Source organism: Erpetoichthys calabaricus, chromosome 8, assembly GCF_900747795.2.
Source record: "Erpetoichthys calabaricus chromosome 8, fErpCal1.3, whole genome shotgun sequence".
NCBI classification, from domain to species: Eukaryota; Metazoa; Chordata; class Cladistia; order Polypteriformes; family Polypteridae; genus Erpetoichthys; species Erpetoichthys calabaricus.
Window position 1 is genome coordinate 23,425,800 of NC_041401.2, and position 17,987 is coordinate 23,443,786.

General features: G+C 42.5%; 1 protein-coding gene across 2 annotated transcripts in view; it reads right to left on the minus strand.

Annotated features, from left to right (window-relative positions):
• Nucleotides 1-4,233: 4,233 nt before the first annotated feature.
• Nucleotides 4,234-17,987, minus strand: part of cers6 (ceramide synthase 6) — a 215,348-nt gene continuing 201,594 nt past the window's right edge. The window contains exons 9-11 of one of the 2 annotated variants that reach the window (XM_028806360.2): nt 17,700-17,856; nt 14,975-14,998; nt 4,234-5,039 (exon numbers count right to left, since the gene is read on the minus strand). In XM_028806360.2, coding sequence (XP_028662193.1) covers nt 4,881-5,039; nt 14,975-14,998; nt 17,700-17,856 — 340 coding nt within the window. In that variant the 3' untranslated portion in view covers nt 4,234-4,880. The remainder of the gene's footprint in view (nt 5,040-14,974; nt 14,999-17,699; nt 17,857-17,987) is intronic. The other variant, XM_028806361.2, reaches the window with a different exon arrangement.

Sequence of the window (17,987 nt, forward strand, 5' to 3'; positions counted from 1 at the left end):
AGGGGGGAGGCGACTAGTTGACCGAAGTCTCCAGGGCTCTAACAGTCTGGCTTGTCTGACTCCATTCCTACAATCTGGCTGTGGTTCTACAATTAGCTGATGGACAGATGTTGTTATTTTTAATTTAAAGTTTATTAGTTTCTACTTTTTTTTTTACTGTATTTGAAAATCTCTGTATCCTTATATGTGTTAGTTCTGTATTTAGTGAGAGGTGTCATCTGTTCTTGCATTCTGCCTTGCACTTGGTGATCCGCGCTGTGCAAGAACAAAATCGTTTGAGTGTTGTATTGTATTCCTGAGGCAGCCATGATTGACTGGCCATCTTTCTCTGTGAAGAGGATCACTTGTGTTCTGTTTTGTGCCTTGTATTTAATGAATTATTATGAATGAATTATTACCCCATTTTTTAACACCCATTGCTCACCCAAACAACTTGGAAGGGGGTCTTTCTCCGAATTGCCTTTCCCAAGATTTCTTCTTTTTTTTTTTACCCATAAGGATTTTTTTTGGAGTGTTTTCTTGTCTTCTTAGAAAGTCAAGGCTGGGGGGGTGTAATATAAAGGTTTTCTCTGTAACAGGAGAAGGGATGAAATAAAGGAGTAAGGGGGGGGGGTTGGTCGCTTCAGTGCAAAACCAGCTACAAAGATTGGAATGTTTGGGATGATAGCGAAAGAATGTGCAAAAACTTGTTTCTCATAAAGAGTTTCAGAATGTTATGGGAATACAGTCAAGGCCATGTACTTGTTTTTCACTTCGAGGGGCTTCATTGCAAGCAACGCTTGTTATTGTGTGTCTTCTGATACTAGGCACCATCTCAGTGAGGGCCAAGTAGAAGAAAAACAATGCCACGTCCCGTGGAAGGGTGTGTGCTGAAACTGATCACTTCTGTATACACTGCTTACACGTAAGCCATTTTGGGTAAGGACACTCAATTAGTATATAAGGGAAGGTTCCGCCCTCAGTTTCTTCGGAAGCTCAACCGTGGGGAACGTGCACACCGCCCGGTATTGGACCAGGCTCACGAGTTGATCCTCTGACGAGACTGACACGCGGGCTCCGTCAGTCTACTGGTCTAGGATGATGGCTCTGGGTCTTTTGATATTACTGTAAGTATAGTATAATTCATATATCTGTATTACTGTAAGTCAATAGTATAATTCATATATATATATATATATATATATATATATATATATTACTGTGAGTCAATAGTACAATTCCTATATCTGCATTTATATTGCTATTATATTGTATGTAACTGATACTATATTTGAACAAGTAAACAATTGAAGTATTGGACCTTTCCTCTCTGATTCCTGCCTGCTTATTTTCTCTTAAAACCTTGGAACCATTTTCCCAAACTAAAACAGGGGGGACTGTGAATAACAGGCCCTTTTAAAGCCCACCGAGTCATTCCTTGTGTGATTCTGGGCCATACAAGAAAAAGTTTGTTATTGATGGGTTCTTACTGCAGAAATGCTGTCATTTTTAACAACCAAGGAAAAAAATAAATTACATATTTTGTATGTTGGAGATGTTGAAATCTTATTAATCTATGGCAGTTGTCATACATGTGCGAGTAGGAGGAAGCTGTATGGACCAAGTGAAGGTAATTCCATGCCAGGCCAGAGGGTGGTGGGGTGCCCTAAACCCTCTTCTGTTGTCTCTACAAAACCTGCCTGATTCAACCTTGAAGACATCACTTCTAGTTCTGGCGCCCAGAAGTATGTCACTTCTGGTCCTGGCCTTTAAAGCCGCCATGTTTTTAACAGTAAAACAGTTCAATTTTGGAACTCAACCTGTGCACATAAGCGCTCTTTCAAATACCCATTTGCAGCCAGGGAAAATATATGGCTGGTTGCCCCAAACATCTTTCTTGTGTTGAGGCTGATTATTTTCACACAGTTCATGTGTAGAATTCTTATTTTCCAGCCATTTCTCTTGAAATGAGCAGTAGGACATCTCTTTTTGGATTTTGGTTATTTCACTGCTTTTTTTATCAGCTCTCTTTATGATTAACTGTTCATGGGGGAATCACACAAAGTCCCCCTAGAATCAGACATCAACCTCAAGTCTTAGGGCCGGTTTATACTTCACAGTCATGATGCTTACAACGCAGGCATCATGGCTTCCACACGTTCCCAGCGCTCATTTGACGCGTCCTCTGAGCATATCATCAGAAATTAACACAACGCGTGTGCGAGTTGCAGTGTCAGCAAAAATATTAGTGGTGTATGTGCTCAAGTTCTTGTATGTGATGTGACGGCAGGCTTGCAGCTCCAACGGGATCAATCTGCGTGCTTTGATGTTTGGTGAATGGTTCGATGCGGTGAAGCAAATCATCAAATTTAAATGCGTACATGAGATTTCTTCATTCATTTCACACATAGGCAATACAAGTGTCACATATTTCCCATCACAATGATGCGAAAAATATCGTATGGTCTCACACACCATCTTCTGTGTCTCTATTACCATCCTTTTACTTTCTTGTATACAGAGGATAGAGAAAGTATAGGAATCGTGAAAAAATTCGATCTCGAGATTTTGATGAATCTTGACGTTGCAGACCTTCCTGTGTCCGAAAATACCATTTTTGAAATTATGTCTGTCTGTGTGTAAACACGATAACTCGAAAACACTTTGACCTTTGCACACCTGCTTTATATCAAATATAAAGGAATCCTATCAACTTTTGGGCCACTTTAACTGAATACTTTTGCAGATTTTCAAGTAAACTATGGTTATAATTACAGATAGATGATTCAAATTTTGTATATAGATTTATAATGATAACAAGCAAAATTACTCCATGTGAGAAAAGTTACTCAACCGGAAGTAGTATTTTATTTAAACAACCATCCTTATTTTTTGTATTATTGGAAATGTATACACGATATTAAAAACTGTATTCAATATAACGCATATTCTTTCAATAACTATTATTGATTTCAATTTATACATCATCAGTTTGACGATAATGTGTAAACATTGAACATGCCATGTAAATATAAAGATGTCATGGGGACAATAAGCTGCTACGTCCTCGTCGTGTTCCTGGTAATACATTTAATTAGATTTTTGTTTTATATCCACCATCATTGTCATAATTAAATGTAGCTAAATGCAGTTTTACCTAAAGCAATTTATTACAACATATATTATATAATTCTAACACTTTTTCTATGTTTTTAGGTGACTTTAACTCTTTTTACTTTGTGTGTAATCTCGGTAATGCATATGTAATCATGAAAAAATTCCACCACTGTTTTCGACCTCCCTAAGTGCGAAAATATCATTTGAATATCAAGTTTGATTATAAATAGAGATAAATGATGGTGTATCGATATTATCAAATATTTATGATGAGAAACAAAGAGATATAATATTTGAGAAATATTGCGCAACTGGAAGTGGTTTCTGATGACCTTTTCCTCAATCTCGGTATACAAGAAAGTCGAGGGGAGCGCACTCCCGATTTTTTTTTTTTTGTTGCACCATCGCAACAGCATGAGAGTGCAAAGAATTATTATCTTTAACATTTTTCTTCTCTCAACTCACAAAACAGCGAAACCAGACGTCGTTTTCTCACTGTGATGATTTCTCGCACTGCCACCTGGTGGAATCCTCCAGATTTACTTAAAGTACGTGCGTAAGTATAGTCAGATAGTCAGTACACTGCCCACACAGCGGGAGTGCCCTCAAGCGTACGCGTCACGTAAGCGTTAAGTATAACCCCGGCCTAACTGTGCAGCTGCACATGAATACAAAATTCGTAGAACGGCCTGTGCAAGTGTGACACAGTTGTAGTGTTGGACGTTAGGGGATTCCTCCTACACTACCAAATTTTGATTATTTCTCCATTGATTAGAACAGGGTGGCACGGTGGCGCAGTGGTTATGCTGCTGCCTCGCAGTTAGGAGACCCGGGTTCGCTTCCTGGATCGTGTCTGCGTGGGTTTCTTCTGGGTGCTCCGGTTTCCTCCCACAGTCCAAAGACATGCAGGTTAGGTGCATTGGCGATTCTAAATTGGCCCTAGTGTGTGTGTGTGTGTGTGCCCTACCCAGGGTTTGTTTCCTGGCCTTGGCAGACCCCCGTGACCCTGTAGTTAGGACATAGTGGGTTGGATGATGGATGGATTGATTAGAGCATTTACACTGAAACATTGTATTCAGCTTTGGTTACACATTTTAGAAAGAAAGACAACACAAGAAAAACACTGCAAACGTCACATTCCGTTTAGGCTCAATTAACTTTACTGCTGAACTGAATTCCTGAATTCCCTTTTTTTTCTTTTAATTAAGACCATATGTTTTGAAAAGCATCACAAAAGGGGGTTGGAGGGGGGGGCGAAAAACCCATATGAAAAATAACACAGTCACTAAATATGACTATTAGGCTTTCACATGTGAAAAATGACAAAAAACATGGCACGTTATTTATCGAAGTGATTAAAACGAGGTGCACTTTTCCTTACTGAGGAGTAATTGGTTGAAAAGAAAAAAAAAAAAAGGAAAAATAAAATACAAAATATATCCTAGAACATGTCCACAAAATTTTAAAAGTATCAAAATAAATAATAGCCAAAAAAAAAAACAAAAGATAACTTTTGTGTAAATACTGCTCCCATTGTGTGAGATCACATACACAGTATACAGCATGCTTATACGTAAGGAAAAATGTCATTCTCCATTTTGCCATGGAATGGAAACTCAGCCGAGCACTAAGATAAGACGCCCCGATATTCTGTAGAACTGGAGTGGTGCCGATAAACATAAAGAAATATGCATTCACGTGTCCTTTTCTGTACTTCCAGTATCAAATTGCAAAAAGGTTGTTTGATCGTTTTCCAGTGTTTGAACGTTTTAAAATCAAAGCAGTTATTGTTCGCCAGGACAGGCTGTCCGGGTGAGGTATCCGTTTGTGCCGTTTGAGCCACTAGTCCCGTTCGTGGCCGGGACGTGTGTCTTTTTCCCCAAGGATTGTGCATCCTCTTCATCAGAGCTGGACTCAATGTCACTGCGGTCATCCTTTGACACCTGAAAAAGAGCACAGAATGTTTTAAGCTTTGATTGGGACAAACACTGGTGTTTTAAAATTAGACAGAAGCAACATTTAATATGTAATCGAATGGCATTAAAGCATTACACACTGCCATTCAAAAGGTCGGGGTCACCCAGAAATGTTCTTGTTTTTGATAGAAATTGAAACCTTTTTATTAAGATACCATTACACTGATTTCAAAGTGCAGCCAAGATATTGCTAGAGGGTATAATGGCTCTTACTGCCTGAAATGACTGATTTTTAATTTTTTCTTCATACTAAGGGGCTTCTCTCGCCAACAGCCATTGTGAAGAGGGGGGCTGAACGCAACCCAAGGAGATGCGGCCGCTCCTCCGAAACTCCATCATATTGACAGCCAGCCAATCAAGTGTATGTAACAATCACGCGTAATGAAATTCATATGGAAGTCTATAATAAACTAACCGTCCCCTGCGGTTCCGCCTGTGTAGTAGTGAAACAGGACAAACTGTAAAAATCAATAAACAAACAGGTTACGCTCCAAAACACAGAGGTAGACCGACTCAAACAGAGGCTGGTGCGTGAGTGAGGAGGGTCCTGCCTGGCTCCCCACTCCTGACGTCACGCTTCCCCTTCCCCTCGGCCCGCAGCCTGTGTCTCGGATTATCGCGAATATATTGCTCCCGCAAGCGAACTATGATACTTAGTGCGATGAGTGAAGTTGCAAAATCAAATGGACTGTTCAAGCAAATTCTAGAAAAAAACCTGATCTAAATCCGTTAAGTAGTTCTCTCGTGAAAAGCAGACATACATTGGATTTTATATATTGTCACACATGTGTGAATAGGAGTCAGATAAAGGGCTTCACTAATGGCAATTCCACGTGCGACCAGGGGGCGGCGGGGTGCACTAACTGTCACTCTCGATCCCTTGCAGACCATTCTCGGGAAATCCCACAGGGTCCTGGCGCCTCTGATGATGTCACTTCTGGCGCCTTTGATGATGTCACTTCCGGTTCAGGCACCTCTGATGACATCACTTATGGTTCCGCCTCTGTCAACATCACTTCCTACACTGGCCTTTAAAGCCGCCATTTTGTCTTTCTTCAATAGTTCTGTTTTGGCCTCAGTTGAGTGAACAACTCTCTAACCTTTAAAATACCTTTTTGCAGCCAAAGGACAATATACGGGTAGCTGCCCCAAACCTTTATTATGTCTAAGTGTTGTTCTTATCACAAAATATAGAGATGTACCTCATCTGAGTGCAACAGCAGAAAAGGACAAAGCTGCAATGTCAGAAGAGGGCTCCAGCAACGTGCGACTGATTTCATCTGATCATCAGCTAAAGGATTCCATGAATATCGATTGCTAACTCAACGCCACCCTGGGACATCGTTTATTTTACGTAAGCTTTTTCTAAAAGACTATATATATTCAGACTTTACTGTCCATCTTATTTTCTATTATTCCTTGCTCTAGTTGGTATTATTATTCGTGTAATAAATACCACGTTGCTTTTAACTTTCTATGCTTTGTCTTCATCTCTAGAGTGATTGAGGTAAATATTTTGAGCACTTGGAGCAGCGAGGAAGTGCCATATGATCCAAACTGTGAGCTGTGGATGAAGAGCTCTGTCCAATAATAAACAGTGCGTTAAAGTAAAACATTCACTGGTTGATAAATGGCATATAGCCAGGGATGTTGAGCCTTTGTATGTCTGAATATATTCTTGGAGACCAAAGGTAATTTTTAGGTCTGAGGTATATCTAAGACATCACACGTTGTTCATGCCTATGATAAGTAAGTCTCCTGGAGTACTAGTGAAAGCGGACTGTCCATGTGTTATTCATACGATACTTGTGTGAGTTAAAGTGCTAGGGAATAACGTGTATGTGTATACGTCTTTCATACGGTACTGTTGTGGTTAGGGTCTGTGTGTATGCACATATCTATGTAGGTGTGTGTGTGTTAATCTTAAAGTGCGACAGTAGACCAACTCGGTAACAAACCTGATGAGCACACTTATCCTTGATGAGAATAGGTTAAAGGGTAAGTAGAGAGAAATATACAACCTTGCATGATATCTTCAGGTTCTTGACAAGGAATTGCTTTCATTCTGCAAATCCACAATAGACTGACATGTTTCTTGAGAGAGCTGTTTTATTTTGGCCATTTTTGAACCCTGAACCGAACTTTATCAATGCCAGTGCCTTGTAACACAAGTGAACAGAATGGTGGGTTTCAGAGGTGCTAATGTAAATACAAAGGTTTCTCTAATAACCACATAGCATGTGTGGCGGGTGGCCAGGTCCCATACCCGGCTGGGACGCCCCTTCTACATATGTTCCAGAGAGCAACCATGGGCGTCTCAGTACCTAACCCGGGACACTTGGTGGCAGCCTCCCTGGCTGATGGTGGTGCCTTAGTTTCCCACAGGGCTCCATGGGAGATGGAGTTCTCTACAGCTGTGTTGGGATCTGGGGTGGCCACGAGGGGGTGCTGCATGGGTACCTGGGCTGGCCTGGACAACTCTACAGCCCTGCCCGGGTGGGCTATAAAAAGGGCCAGCAACCACCACTCAGGAGCCAGAGTTGGGAGGTGGAGGATGTAGATAGACGGGAGGAGTGGTGGTGCCAGGAGGAAAGGACTGTGTTGTGTGCTTATTTGGACTGTGTTGTGGCTGGGGGGTTCACGGGGAAGACGTGCCCCTCAGCTGAAGAAAAATAAAGTCCTTCTTGTGTTTTACATGTGCCTCAGTGTGAGTCTGTGTTGGGTTGGGCGCAATATAGCGCCTTTTATCACACATATAATACGTGAAATAAGCTAAGGAAGTTAACCATTAGGACACTATATAGGAACTGCTGAAAGTTAGGAGACCCGGGTTCGCTTCCTTGGTCCTCGCTGCGTGGAGTTTTTATGTTCTCCCCGTGTCTGCGTGGGTTTCCTTTGGGTGCTCCGGTTTCCTCCCACAGTCCAAAGACATGCAGGTTGGGTGCATTGGCGATCCTAAATTGTCCCTAGTGTGTGCTTGGTGTGTCTGTGCCCTGTGGTGGGCTGGCACCCTGTCCGGGGCTTGTTTCCTGCCTTGCGTCTTGTGTTGGCTGGGATTGGCTCCAGCAGACCCCCGTGACCCTGTAGTTAGGATATAGCGGGTTGGATAATGGATGGATGGATAACTGCTGAAAATGGGGCTTTGCAGCCATATGTGAATAATAAATTAAAAATCAATTTTCAAGCAGTAATAGCCATTATACACACTTGCCATGCCTTTGCTATATTTTTAAATCAACTTAATGGCTTGATAATAAAGAGTATCATAAACATATACATTTCTGGGCGACCCCAAACTTTTGTATGGTAGCATAGAAGATGTCAGAACTGAAGATTAGATGGATTGAGGAGGGCAAATATCAAATGTTAGAAACATGGGTTAGAAAATACCAAAAGTTAAGAGAAAGCAACAAAAAGAAAATCCGTATCTTCTCACATTTCACTGGGGTGATGAGGCTAAACTAGCAAGATGACAAATTTTGCCTTTTGCTCCTAACTATCCACATTGGTTAGCTCAAGGGATAATGGCTGCATTAGGTGGAGAATGATGGAGACACAAATGATATTTAGGTACATGGGTCAGCACATAAGCTACGTATTGAATGGACGCTAGCACCTTCTTTGATGCAGGGTCTGCAAAGTTGATCCTGGGGGCTACAGAGTTATGTTGCAACCCAATTGTTTAATTAGGAACCAATTCTTGCCCATATCCGAGCTTATGTCAGGTCATTCTTATATCGCAGATTTTTCGTCTCCACGGATTTGATCCCAATGATTTGTAGCCTGAAGCAGATGACCAATTCTGAGCCCTTCACCGTTTTTCTTTTCACTGTCCTTTCTAATATTTTATTAAGCCAAATAATTAACAATGGATACACACAGGTATAAATGGCAAGTTATTCTTGCAAGAAGATGTAAGTGAACCCTTTGGAATCCCATGGATTCCTGCATTGATTACTAATAAAATGTGGTCTGATCATCCTCAAAGTCACCATTCTGGACAAACACATTCTGACTTAACTAATAACACACACACACACACACACACAGTTGGACTTTGAATGTCTTTAGTATATACTGTCACACACGTGCGCATGAGAGGGAGTCTAAGGGCTTAACTGAGGGTAAGACGCAGAGTCAGCGGTTGATGAAATGCACTAATGCCTTTTCTTCCTCTTCCATAGACCACCAGAAGGGAAGCCCAGCTAGAGCTCCACCCACTTCTGCTGCCAGACCACGCCCTCCTACTGACCTCACTTCCACCAAGAACCCACCTCTTTCTGTCCACCATCTTCATTCACCAATTCAGTGATGCTCTGACTTAGTCTCATAAGACTACTCTTGGTTTGGGGTGGATCCCCAAACATTTTCTCTCAGTTTTGTCTCCTTTTACAATATACATACCTTGCTGTTCTTTCTTACTCTATGACGCCCCTTGAGCATGGGAAAGGTGCTATATAAATAAAATTTATTATTATTATTATTATATTATTATTATTACTAGGGGGCTTACCCCCTTCTTACTTTACTCGCCAACCCCCCTGACCTGTGCTACACGTCAGCCACTTCGCGTCTCTGCTGCTCGTGTTGTGAAGAGGGGGGTGAACGCACCCCAAGGAGACATGGTCGCTCCTCCGAAACCCCTTCATAAACGGTGATACAATGGGAAACAAATACAGTTTTTTTTTTTTACCTCCTCTTTGCTTGATCAGCTGCTGGCTTGCTGTTGCTGCCGTGCCGCATGATCTGCATCTTGTGCGGCGCTTCGAACATTTAAAAGCCTGTACAGCAGCTGCGAATATCGGCAGAGTTTCTTTGCAGCCTTTGTCGATTTTCGCAAAGCATTCGACTCAGTTGTTAGAGCTGCCCTGTGGAACATCCTGAGGGTTCGCAGGATCCCCTCGAGGTTGCTGGATATCATGGCCGGCCTGTACACTGGTACTGTGAGTGCTGTGCAGAGCGGAGGCAGGACCTCTGTGTTTTTCCAAGTTGATTCTGGGGTTCGTCAGGGGTGTGTTCTGCTCCTACTCTGTTCAATGCTTGTATGGACTGGGTGTTGGGCAAGGTCGTGGGGTCCAGCGGCTGTGGGGCATCTGTTGGCGAAGAAAGGTTCACGGATCTTGACTTTGCTGATGATGCTGTGATCTTCACGGAGTCAATGAAGGCTCTGATCGGGGCGCTCGAGAGACTGAGTGAGGGGTCTGAGTGTCTGAGCTCGAAAATGTCCTGATAAAAACCAACATCCAGGCCTTTAATGACGTCTTGGGCACAGCCATCAGCAGTGTGTCTGTTTGCAGAGAGATTGCCGACCTCATCGAGAGGTTTGCTTACCTCGGCAGTGACAGTCATGTCTTTGGTGACTCTTCCTATGAAGTCAGTAGACGGATTGAGAGAGCATGGTGGGTCATGAGGTCGCTGGAAAGGCGTGTGTGGTGCTCCCAATATCTATACAAAAGGACGAAGGTCCAAGTGTTTAGAGTTCTGGTGCTTCCTGCCTTGCTATATGGTTGCGGGACATGGACGCTGTCCAGTGACCTGAGACGAAGACTGGACTCCTTTGGTACTGTGTCTCTTCAGAAAATCCTTGGGTACCATTGGTTTGACTTTGTAGTGAATGAGCGATTGCTCATGAAGTCCCGAATGAGGCACATTACCTGCATTGTGAGGGAGCGTGAGTTACGGCACTACGGCCATGTGGCGTGTTTCCCCGAGGGTGATCCAGCTCACAACATCCTCATTGTTGGGAACCCAAGTGGCTGGACCAGGCCAAGGGGTCGCCCACATAACACCTGGCTGCGGCAGATAGAGGGTCATTTCTGGAGGGCGGGACTGGACCGCATGTCTGCCTATGGGGGGGGGTTGCCAACCGAGATCCCAAGTTGTTTCGTTGTGTAGTGGGTGTGGCATTACACTGTACCAGTGCATGCTCCCCAACTTGACTTAACTTGACAGCAGCTGTCCTACTCTTTGTCTTTTATTTACGGCCTCTTGATATTTTTTAGTTTATAATTTAAAAACAGAATAAGAATCTTAAACTTTAACAACATTACATTAAAGTTCAATAAATTCTGAAAAGAATGATACCAAACATAAATATGTAGGTTTTAAAATAAGCCCAATTTAAAGCGTGACAAAAAAACGTCAGATAAAATCGTTGCACTTTTAGGCTTAGGATTTTATATATAGAGAGAGTAGATTTTATGCACACTGAGTAATGATTCACAGTGCAGGCTGGAAAAACTAAGTGACCCTCTGTGTTAAAGACGTCTGCAGAAGCTAATTGGAGAGAATTGTTTGAATTGTGTGGTTTGTACTGGCACCTCACCTGTGAAATAAAAGCACTCAATGTGGGGTTACTAATAAATCTGTTCTCTTCAAGAAGGTTTGGTTAGTGTGGACTATTCCTCAATCCAAACGACTGTATCAGGATGTTAGAAGAGACATTATAGAGATGCATGAAGCTGGAGAAGGCTATAAAAGCATTGCTAAAGATCTGGATGCTCATCAATCCATGCTAAGGCAATTAAAGTACAAAATGAGAAAATGCAGAACTGAGCAAGGTCTTTGTAAAGATCATCACTCCCAGAGCACAAACAGCAATCCCGAAGAGGTGCAAAGGAACCCAAGGGTACCAGTAAAAGACCTCCAAAAAAATGTAGCAAACTGCAAAAGTCTAAATGAATGTGTCCACTATCATGGAAACAGTGAACAAGAGTGGTGCCCATGGAAGGACACCATGAAGAAAACCACTGCTATCTAAAGAAAACATTGTGCAGCACATCTCAAGTTTTCCCAAGAACACCTGGATATTCCCCAACACTTCTGGAAAATGATCTTTGGACATTGAACTGTTTTGGCACACATGCACAATGCTATATTTGGAGGTAAAAAGGGCACTGCACACCAACACCAAAGCCTCATCCCAGCTGTGACATATGGTGGAGGGAGCATCACAGTTTGGGCCTGCACACCTCGCTGTCATTGAAGGATCAATAAGTTCACATGTGAATCGAGATGTTTCAAAGGTGAATATAAGGCAGCAGTCCATGACCTCATGCCTGAGAGTGGTTAGATGATGTAACAAATCAATGATCCAAAACAGAGTAGTAAATCAAGTACGGCTAAAAAGAAAGAAGATTTGTGTTTTGGAATGGCCAAGTCAGAGTCCTGACCTACCCTGACTGAGATGCTGCGGCATGACCTGACAACACAGAGATATTGATGTACTGAAACATATTTGTAAGGAGGAATGGTCCAAGAGTCTGATATGCAGCTACAGGAAACTATTTGATGCTAAAAGAGGATCTAAAAGTTATCAAAATCAATGGGTCACTTACTTTATCTTGCATCTCTAGATGGTTCCTTTGTCCTTTGAATCTTTTTGCCAATAAGGACCAAGTAAAAAAATGGAATGCACCTGTTTAAGACTTAAATAAGCAATTCTTCTTCTTTTAGCTGCTCCCGTTAGGGGTTGGCACAACAGATCATCTTCTTCCATATCTTCCTTTCCTCTGCATCTTGTTCTGTTACACCCATCACCTGCATGTCCTCTCTCATCCATAAATCTTCTCTTAGGCCTTCCTCTTTTCCTCTTCCCTGGCACCTCTATCTTTAACATCCTTCTCCCAATATAAACCAGCATCTCTCCTCTGCACATGTCCAAACCAATGCAATCTCGCCTCTCTGACTTTGTCTCTAAACCGTCCAACTTGAGCTGACCCTCTAATGTCCTCATTTCTAATCCTGTCCATCCTCGTCACACCCAATGCAAATCTCAGCATCTTTAACTCTGCCACCTCCAGCTCTGTCACCTGCTTTTTGGTCAGTGCCACCATCTCCAGCACATATAACATACTGTAGCTAGTCTCACTACCATCCTGTAGACCTTCCCTTTCACTCTTGCTGATACCCGTCTGTCACAAATCACTCCTGACACTCTTCTCCACCCATTCCACCCTGCCTGCACTCTCTTCTTCACCTCTCTTCCACAATCCCCATCACTCTGTACTGTTGATCCCAAGTATTTAAACTCCTCCACCTTTGCCAACTCTACTCCCAGCATCCTCACCATTCCACTGACCTCCCTCTCATTCACACACATGTATTCTGTATTGTTCCTACTGACTTTCATTCCTCTCCTCTCTAGAGCATATCTTCACCTCTCCAGGGTTAGGGTTCTATCGCTATAGATCACTATCGCTATCGCTACAGATCACAATGTCATCAGCAAACATCATAGTCCACGGGGACTCCTGTCTAATCTCGTCTGTCAACCTGTCCATCACCATTGCAAATAAGAAAGGGCTCAGAGCCGATCCCTGATGTAATCCCACCTCCATCTTGAATTAATCCGTCACTCCTACCGCAGACATCACCTGCTCCTCTCGAGGCACCCTGTCATATGCTTTCTCCAGGTCCAGAAAGATGCAATGCAACTCCTTCTGGCCTTCTCCAAACTTCTCCTTCAACATCCTCAGAGCAAACATTGCATCTGTGGTGCTCTTTCTTGGCATGAAACCATCCTGCTGCTCACTAATCATCACCTCCCTTCTAAACCTAGCTTCCACTACTCTTTCCCATAACTTCATGCTGTGGCTCATCAATTTTATCCCCCTGTAGTTACCGCAGTCCTGCACATCCCCCTTATTCTTAAATATCGGCACCAGTACACTTCTTCTCCACTCCTCAGGCATCCTCTCACTTTCCAAGATTCCATTAAACAATCTGGTTAAAAACTCCACTGCCATCTCTCTTAAACACCTCCATGATTCCACAGGTATGTCATCTGGACCAACGGCTTTTCCATTTTTTATCCTCTTCATCGCTGTCGTTACTTCCTCCTTGTTAATCCATTGCACTTCCTGTTTCACTATCTCCACATCATCCAACCTCTTCTCTCTCTCGTTCTCTTCATTCATCAGCCTCTCAAAGTACTCTTTCCATCTGCTCAACACAATCTCCTCTCTTGTGAGTACGTTTCCATCTTTATCCTTTATCACCCTAACCTACTGCACATCTTTCCCAGCTCGGTCCCTCTGTCTAGCCAATCGGTACAGGTCCTTTTCTCCCTCCTTAGTGTCCAACCTCTCATACAACTCATCATACACCTTTTCTTTAGCTTTCTCCACCTCTCTCTTCACCTTGCGCCTTATCTCCTTGTACTCCTGTCTACTTTCTGCATCTCTCAGACTATCCCACTTCTTCTTTGCCATCCTCTTCCTCTGTATACTGTCACGCACGCGCGCATAGGGAACCGCGTAAAGACCCAATGAGCAGCGTAATACAGTATATTGCGCCAGGGGACAAAGGCAGGGTACTAACCTCTTTTTCTTTTGTTTTTGTAGAAAGACAGAAACAACACCGCCATAGTCTACACAGAATTCCTTAACCACACGCCACCACTTCCACATTCCACTATTTTTCCCCTGGTCCACCTTAGATGACGTCATGGCTCCCATACAACACCTCGGTTCCTTCCCAGCATTCTACTCATTTATTTCTGGTCCCACACCATAAATGTCCCCCCTCATCATATGCATGCTGTCTGTTGTATGCTTATGCAAAATTCACTGACCTTGGAAATTTATTAACTGTACAGTATACGGGGCCGGAAAAACCCCAAACCTTTATGATTTTGTTGCCTGTTTATTACAATACACTCTCCTGTACTTCCCCATTCCACCACCAGGTTTCCTTATGCAATTAAGGGTGAGGGTTCTTTACATGAAAAAACACTAAAATGAAGCATAAAAATGTTCCTTGAGCAATATAATGGTACATCAGCAATTACTGACTTGTTGTTACAAAGTTGGGCTGGAGCAAAAACTGCAATCACCGTAGCTTTTCTAGGATTGACTTTGCAGACCCCTAATTTTAATAAGTACACACAGGGTTTGACTTACGTGTAACGGGTTCCATTTCCTCACCTTCCAGATTGGCACAAGGAAAAGAATAAACAAATCAGAAGAAGAAGAAAAAGAAGAAGAAGAAGAAGACTCCTATGTTTCTGCCACCAGTGAGAAAGTCAAAGACTGTACTTGTCTACTCATTGTTATAGCAATTTCGACTCCATGACGTAGCATAAGCCCCATCCCTGGCTAATTTCTAAAATGTTTTATTATACTGAATATAATTAGCCCTTTTCACACTTTTTATTTCAGGGAGGTAAACTCTTTCCCCGTTACCCAAAATAATGGCTGAATCATGAAACAAGAGCTTCAGTGGCATTACCCTTACCTGATTTTTTTCAGTTTCCAGCAGATAAAGCACACAGAAGACTATGAAACCAAACCATCAAAAGTGACAAAGGGGCAAATTTCGTTATGCACTGCTGCAGCAAATAAACGTTTACAGCCGGCACTTCAAATCTGATAAGTATATAAAGTTCATGCACTGCCTTAAGACGTTTTAGCTGGGACAACTTTGGTATCCTCCCAAGTCAGGCATCATCTTTTAAAAGGGCAAAAACTTGTCTTGGAGTCCATGTTTGAGAGTTTGCACTGATGGAAAGAAGCACAGAAAGTCCTCTCTGACTGGAATTTGAGTATGCAATGGTCAGCATACACGACCTGACATAACTGCAATATGAAAATATTTTTTCTGACAAACAAAATGAATTGTAAGTTTAACACCATGTCGAATCCTTTAGGTTTGTGTGTTTCATGACATAAACATAATTTACGTGCAACAAATATGGAAAAACCTTTGAAAGAATACAAAGTCAAATAGTCACTTGGTAAACACAGATCAGATATGGTTAATGTATATGATTACAACTAATTTACCTCATTTATTCTATACCACAACATACTGGCCAGGGCTTGCCATAAATGATGGCCAGGTCGCTACTGGAAACCATGTTGAGGTAACTGGCAACCATTTCTTGACTTTTGGTTGACAACAATGGCAACCACTTTAACAATGTGACATTTTTTATGTAATGGATCAGAAGTGGCCAGTTTTTCCTCATTATGCCTAAGCAGCAAATTGGCGTACAACATGCCAGGGCCAAGTGTAAGCTGCGCCCATTCATACTGGAATTCATTTTGCATCACTGGAGATTCTCTTTAGCAATGTAACTACCAGCCTATCACCCTCAAGATACCTACCTATCAAACCTACCTACTGGTAGATGAGTAATGGACGTATTCACACGTATGTGTAAGCAGCAAGAGCATTTTTATTTGCACAATGCAAGAAGGTTGAGCGCAAAAAGATTGTGTAGTGCAGCTTTCCCTTTACTCGGGTGATAAGCCTGAAACTCTTCTTTTTGTCAATGAGAACCTGTCAGTAATGCAAATTCACCTGACCTCATTCAGTTTCATTCTGTTATTAGATTTACTTTTACTGAAATATGCATAGGATGTTATGTGTTTTCATTTACAAGACGTTTGCTGTACAGCATGTGTATTTTTGTTAATGTATAATATACAGTATATACATCCCGTGTAGGTGGCACACAGGATGGATGGGACAGGAGGTCCCGAGTGAATAAAGAGGCATCCCGGCTGAGAGAGAGACAGATGTCACACCCGGACATGGCTTCACTAATGGATGGACGGACATCCCAGCCAGAGAAGAAGATGATTCCTTACCCAGGCGGGAAGCCCCAAACAAATGGACAGGCGTCCCAACTGGACATGTGCATAGCACCTTCCCTGGTTGGGATAAAAGAGGAGAGGGAAGGACTGTCTCTTATTTATTCCCCTCGGTTGTTAGATAGCAGCAGCCTTCAATATCAGCTCCCAATCGGGAACCAGCAGGGAATGCTGGGAGTTGTAGTCCGGCAGCACATCCCTGCTGGGGTCTGTGGGTGCCGCAAGAGGGAGCTGCAGGGAGAGGTACTCCCTGTTATGTAGGACTTCTGTGTGACCCAGAAGTACTTCCAACGGGTAACAGCCCTGTCACCGGAAGTACTCCAGGGTCCTTAATAAAAGGGACTTCACCAGGTGAGTATGAGCTGGGAGGAAAGAAGGCAACACGTGACTGGAGGAGAGCAGTATGATGGAGAGAGATAACTGGAGGAGAGATATCTATGTTTTGTGCTTGTGTACACTGAGGTATTGTGGATTAAACACCCTTTATTTGAACCCAGGACTGTCTTCTGTGTTCGTATTTGGGGCTCTCTGGCACCCCCTAGCTTTCACTCTATAAAGTATATGTGTATATCTACAGTGCATATACTGTATATATTTCTAGATAGAAATCCACAAAGGGAGAAAATGAATCACATACCATAAAATAGTCTTTTATTCTGAAGCTTTCGACAACCTACCAGGTGTCATCATCAGAGGAAAATGATTAGACATATAGGAATCAAAGGCAATATATAGCAAATGAGAAATGGGGGGGCGGGATTAGTAAGGTGGGGTTCAGAGGATGTTAGTCTTAAAGTGTTTTTTATTATTTGTGCCAGAGAGCTGGCTGATTCGTGGCTATCAAATGAAAACACCATTAACAGACACTTGGACATGAACCCAGCATATGCAGGCTTAAAAAGAAGAACATCCAAATAAAACAAAATTAGCTAAAAAATTGAGATAAACCAATCGGGCCTGTTCTATTTGTTTCGTTCTGAGCGAGCTGCTAATTTGAATTTCCATTCTGTATTTCAGTCCAGTAACTTACCTTCCCTTTGGAAACGGCTTTGCATGCGATCTTCACGATGAGATATGACCAGAAACAGTGCAAAACTTGCAGCAGGGTGAGAAGTAAGTTGAACACCCACCAGGAAGGGTAGGGTCCCACAACGTCCCAGCTTTCAAACAGGGTTGTGTTTAAAATCCTGGAATAAACAGAGATAAGACATTATCACCAAGGCACTTCATTCATCATATTTGACATTATGGAGGTCCTAAGCTTTGATGAGAACATAACTTTCAGACCAGCACAAGATCAAAAAGTTTAAGCCAAGAG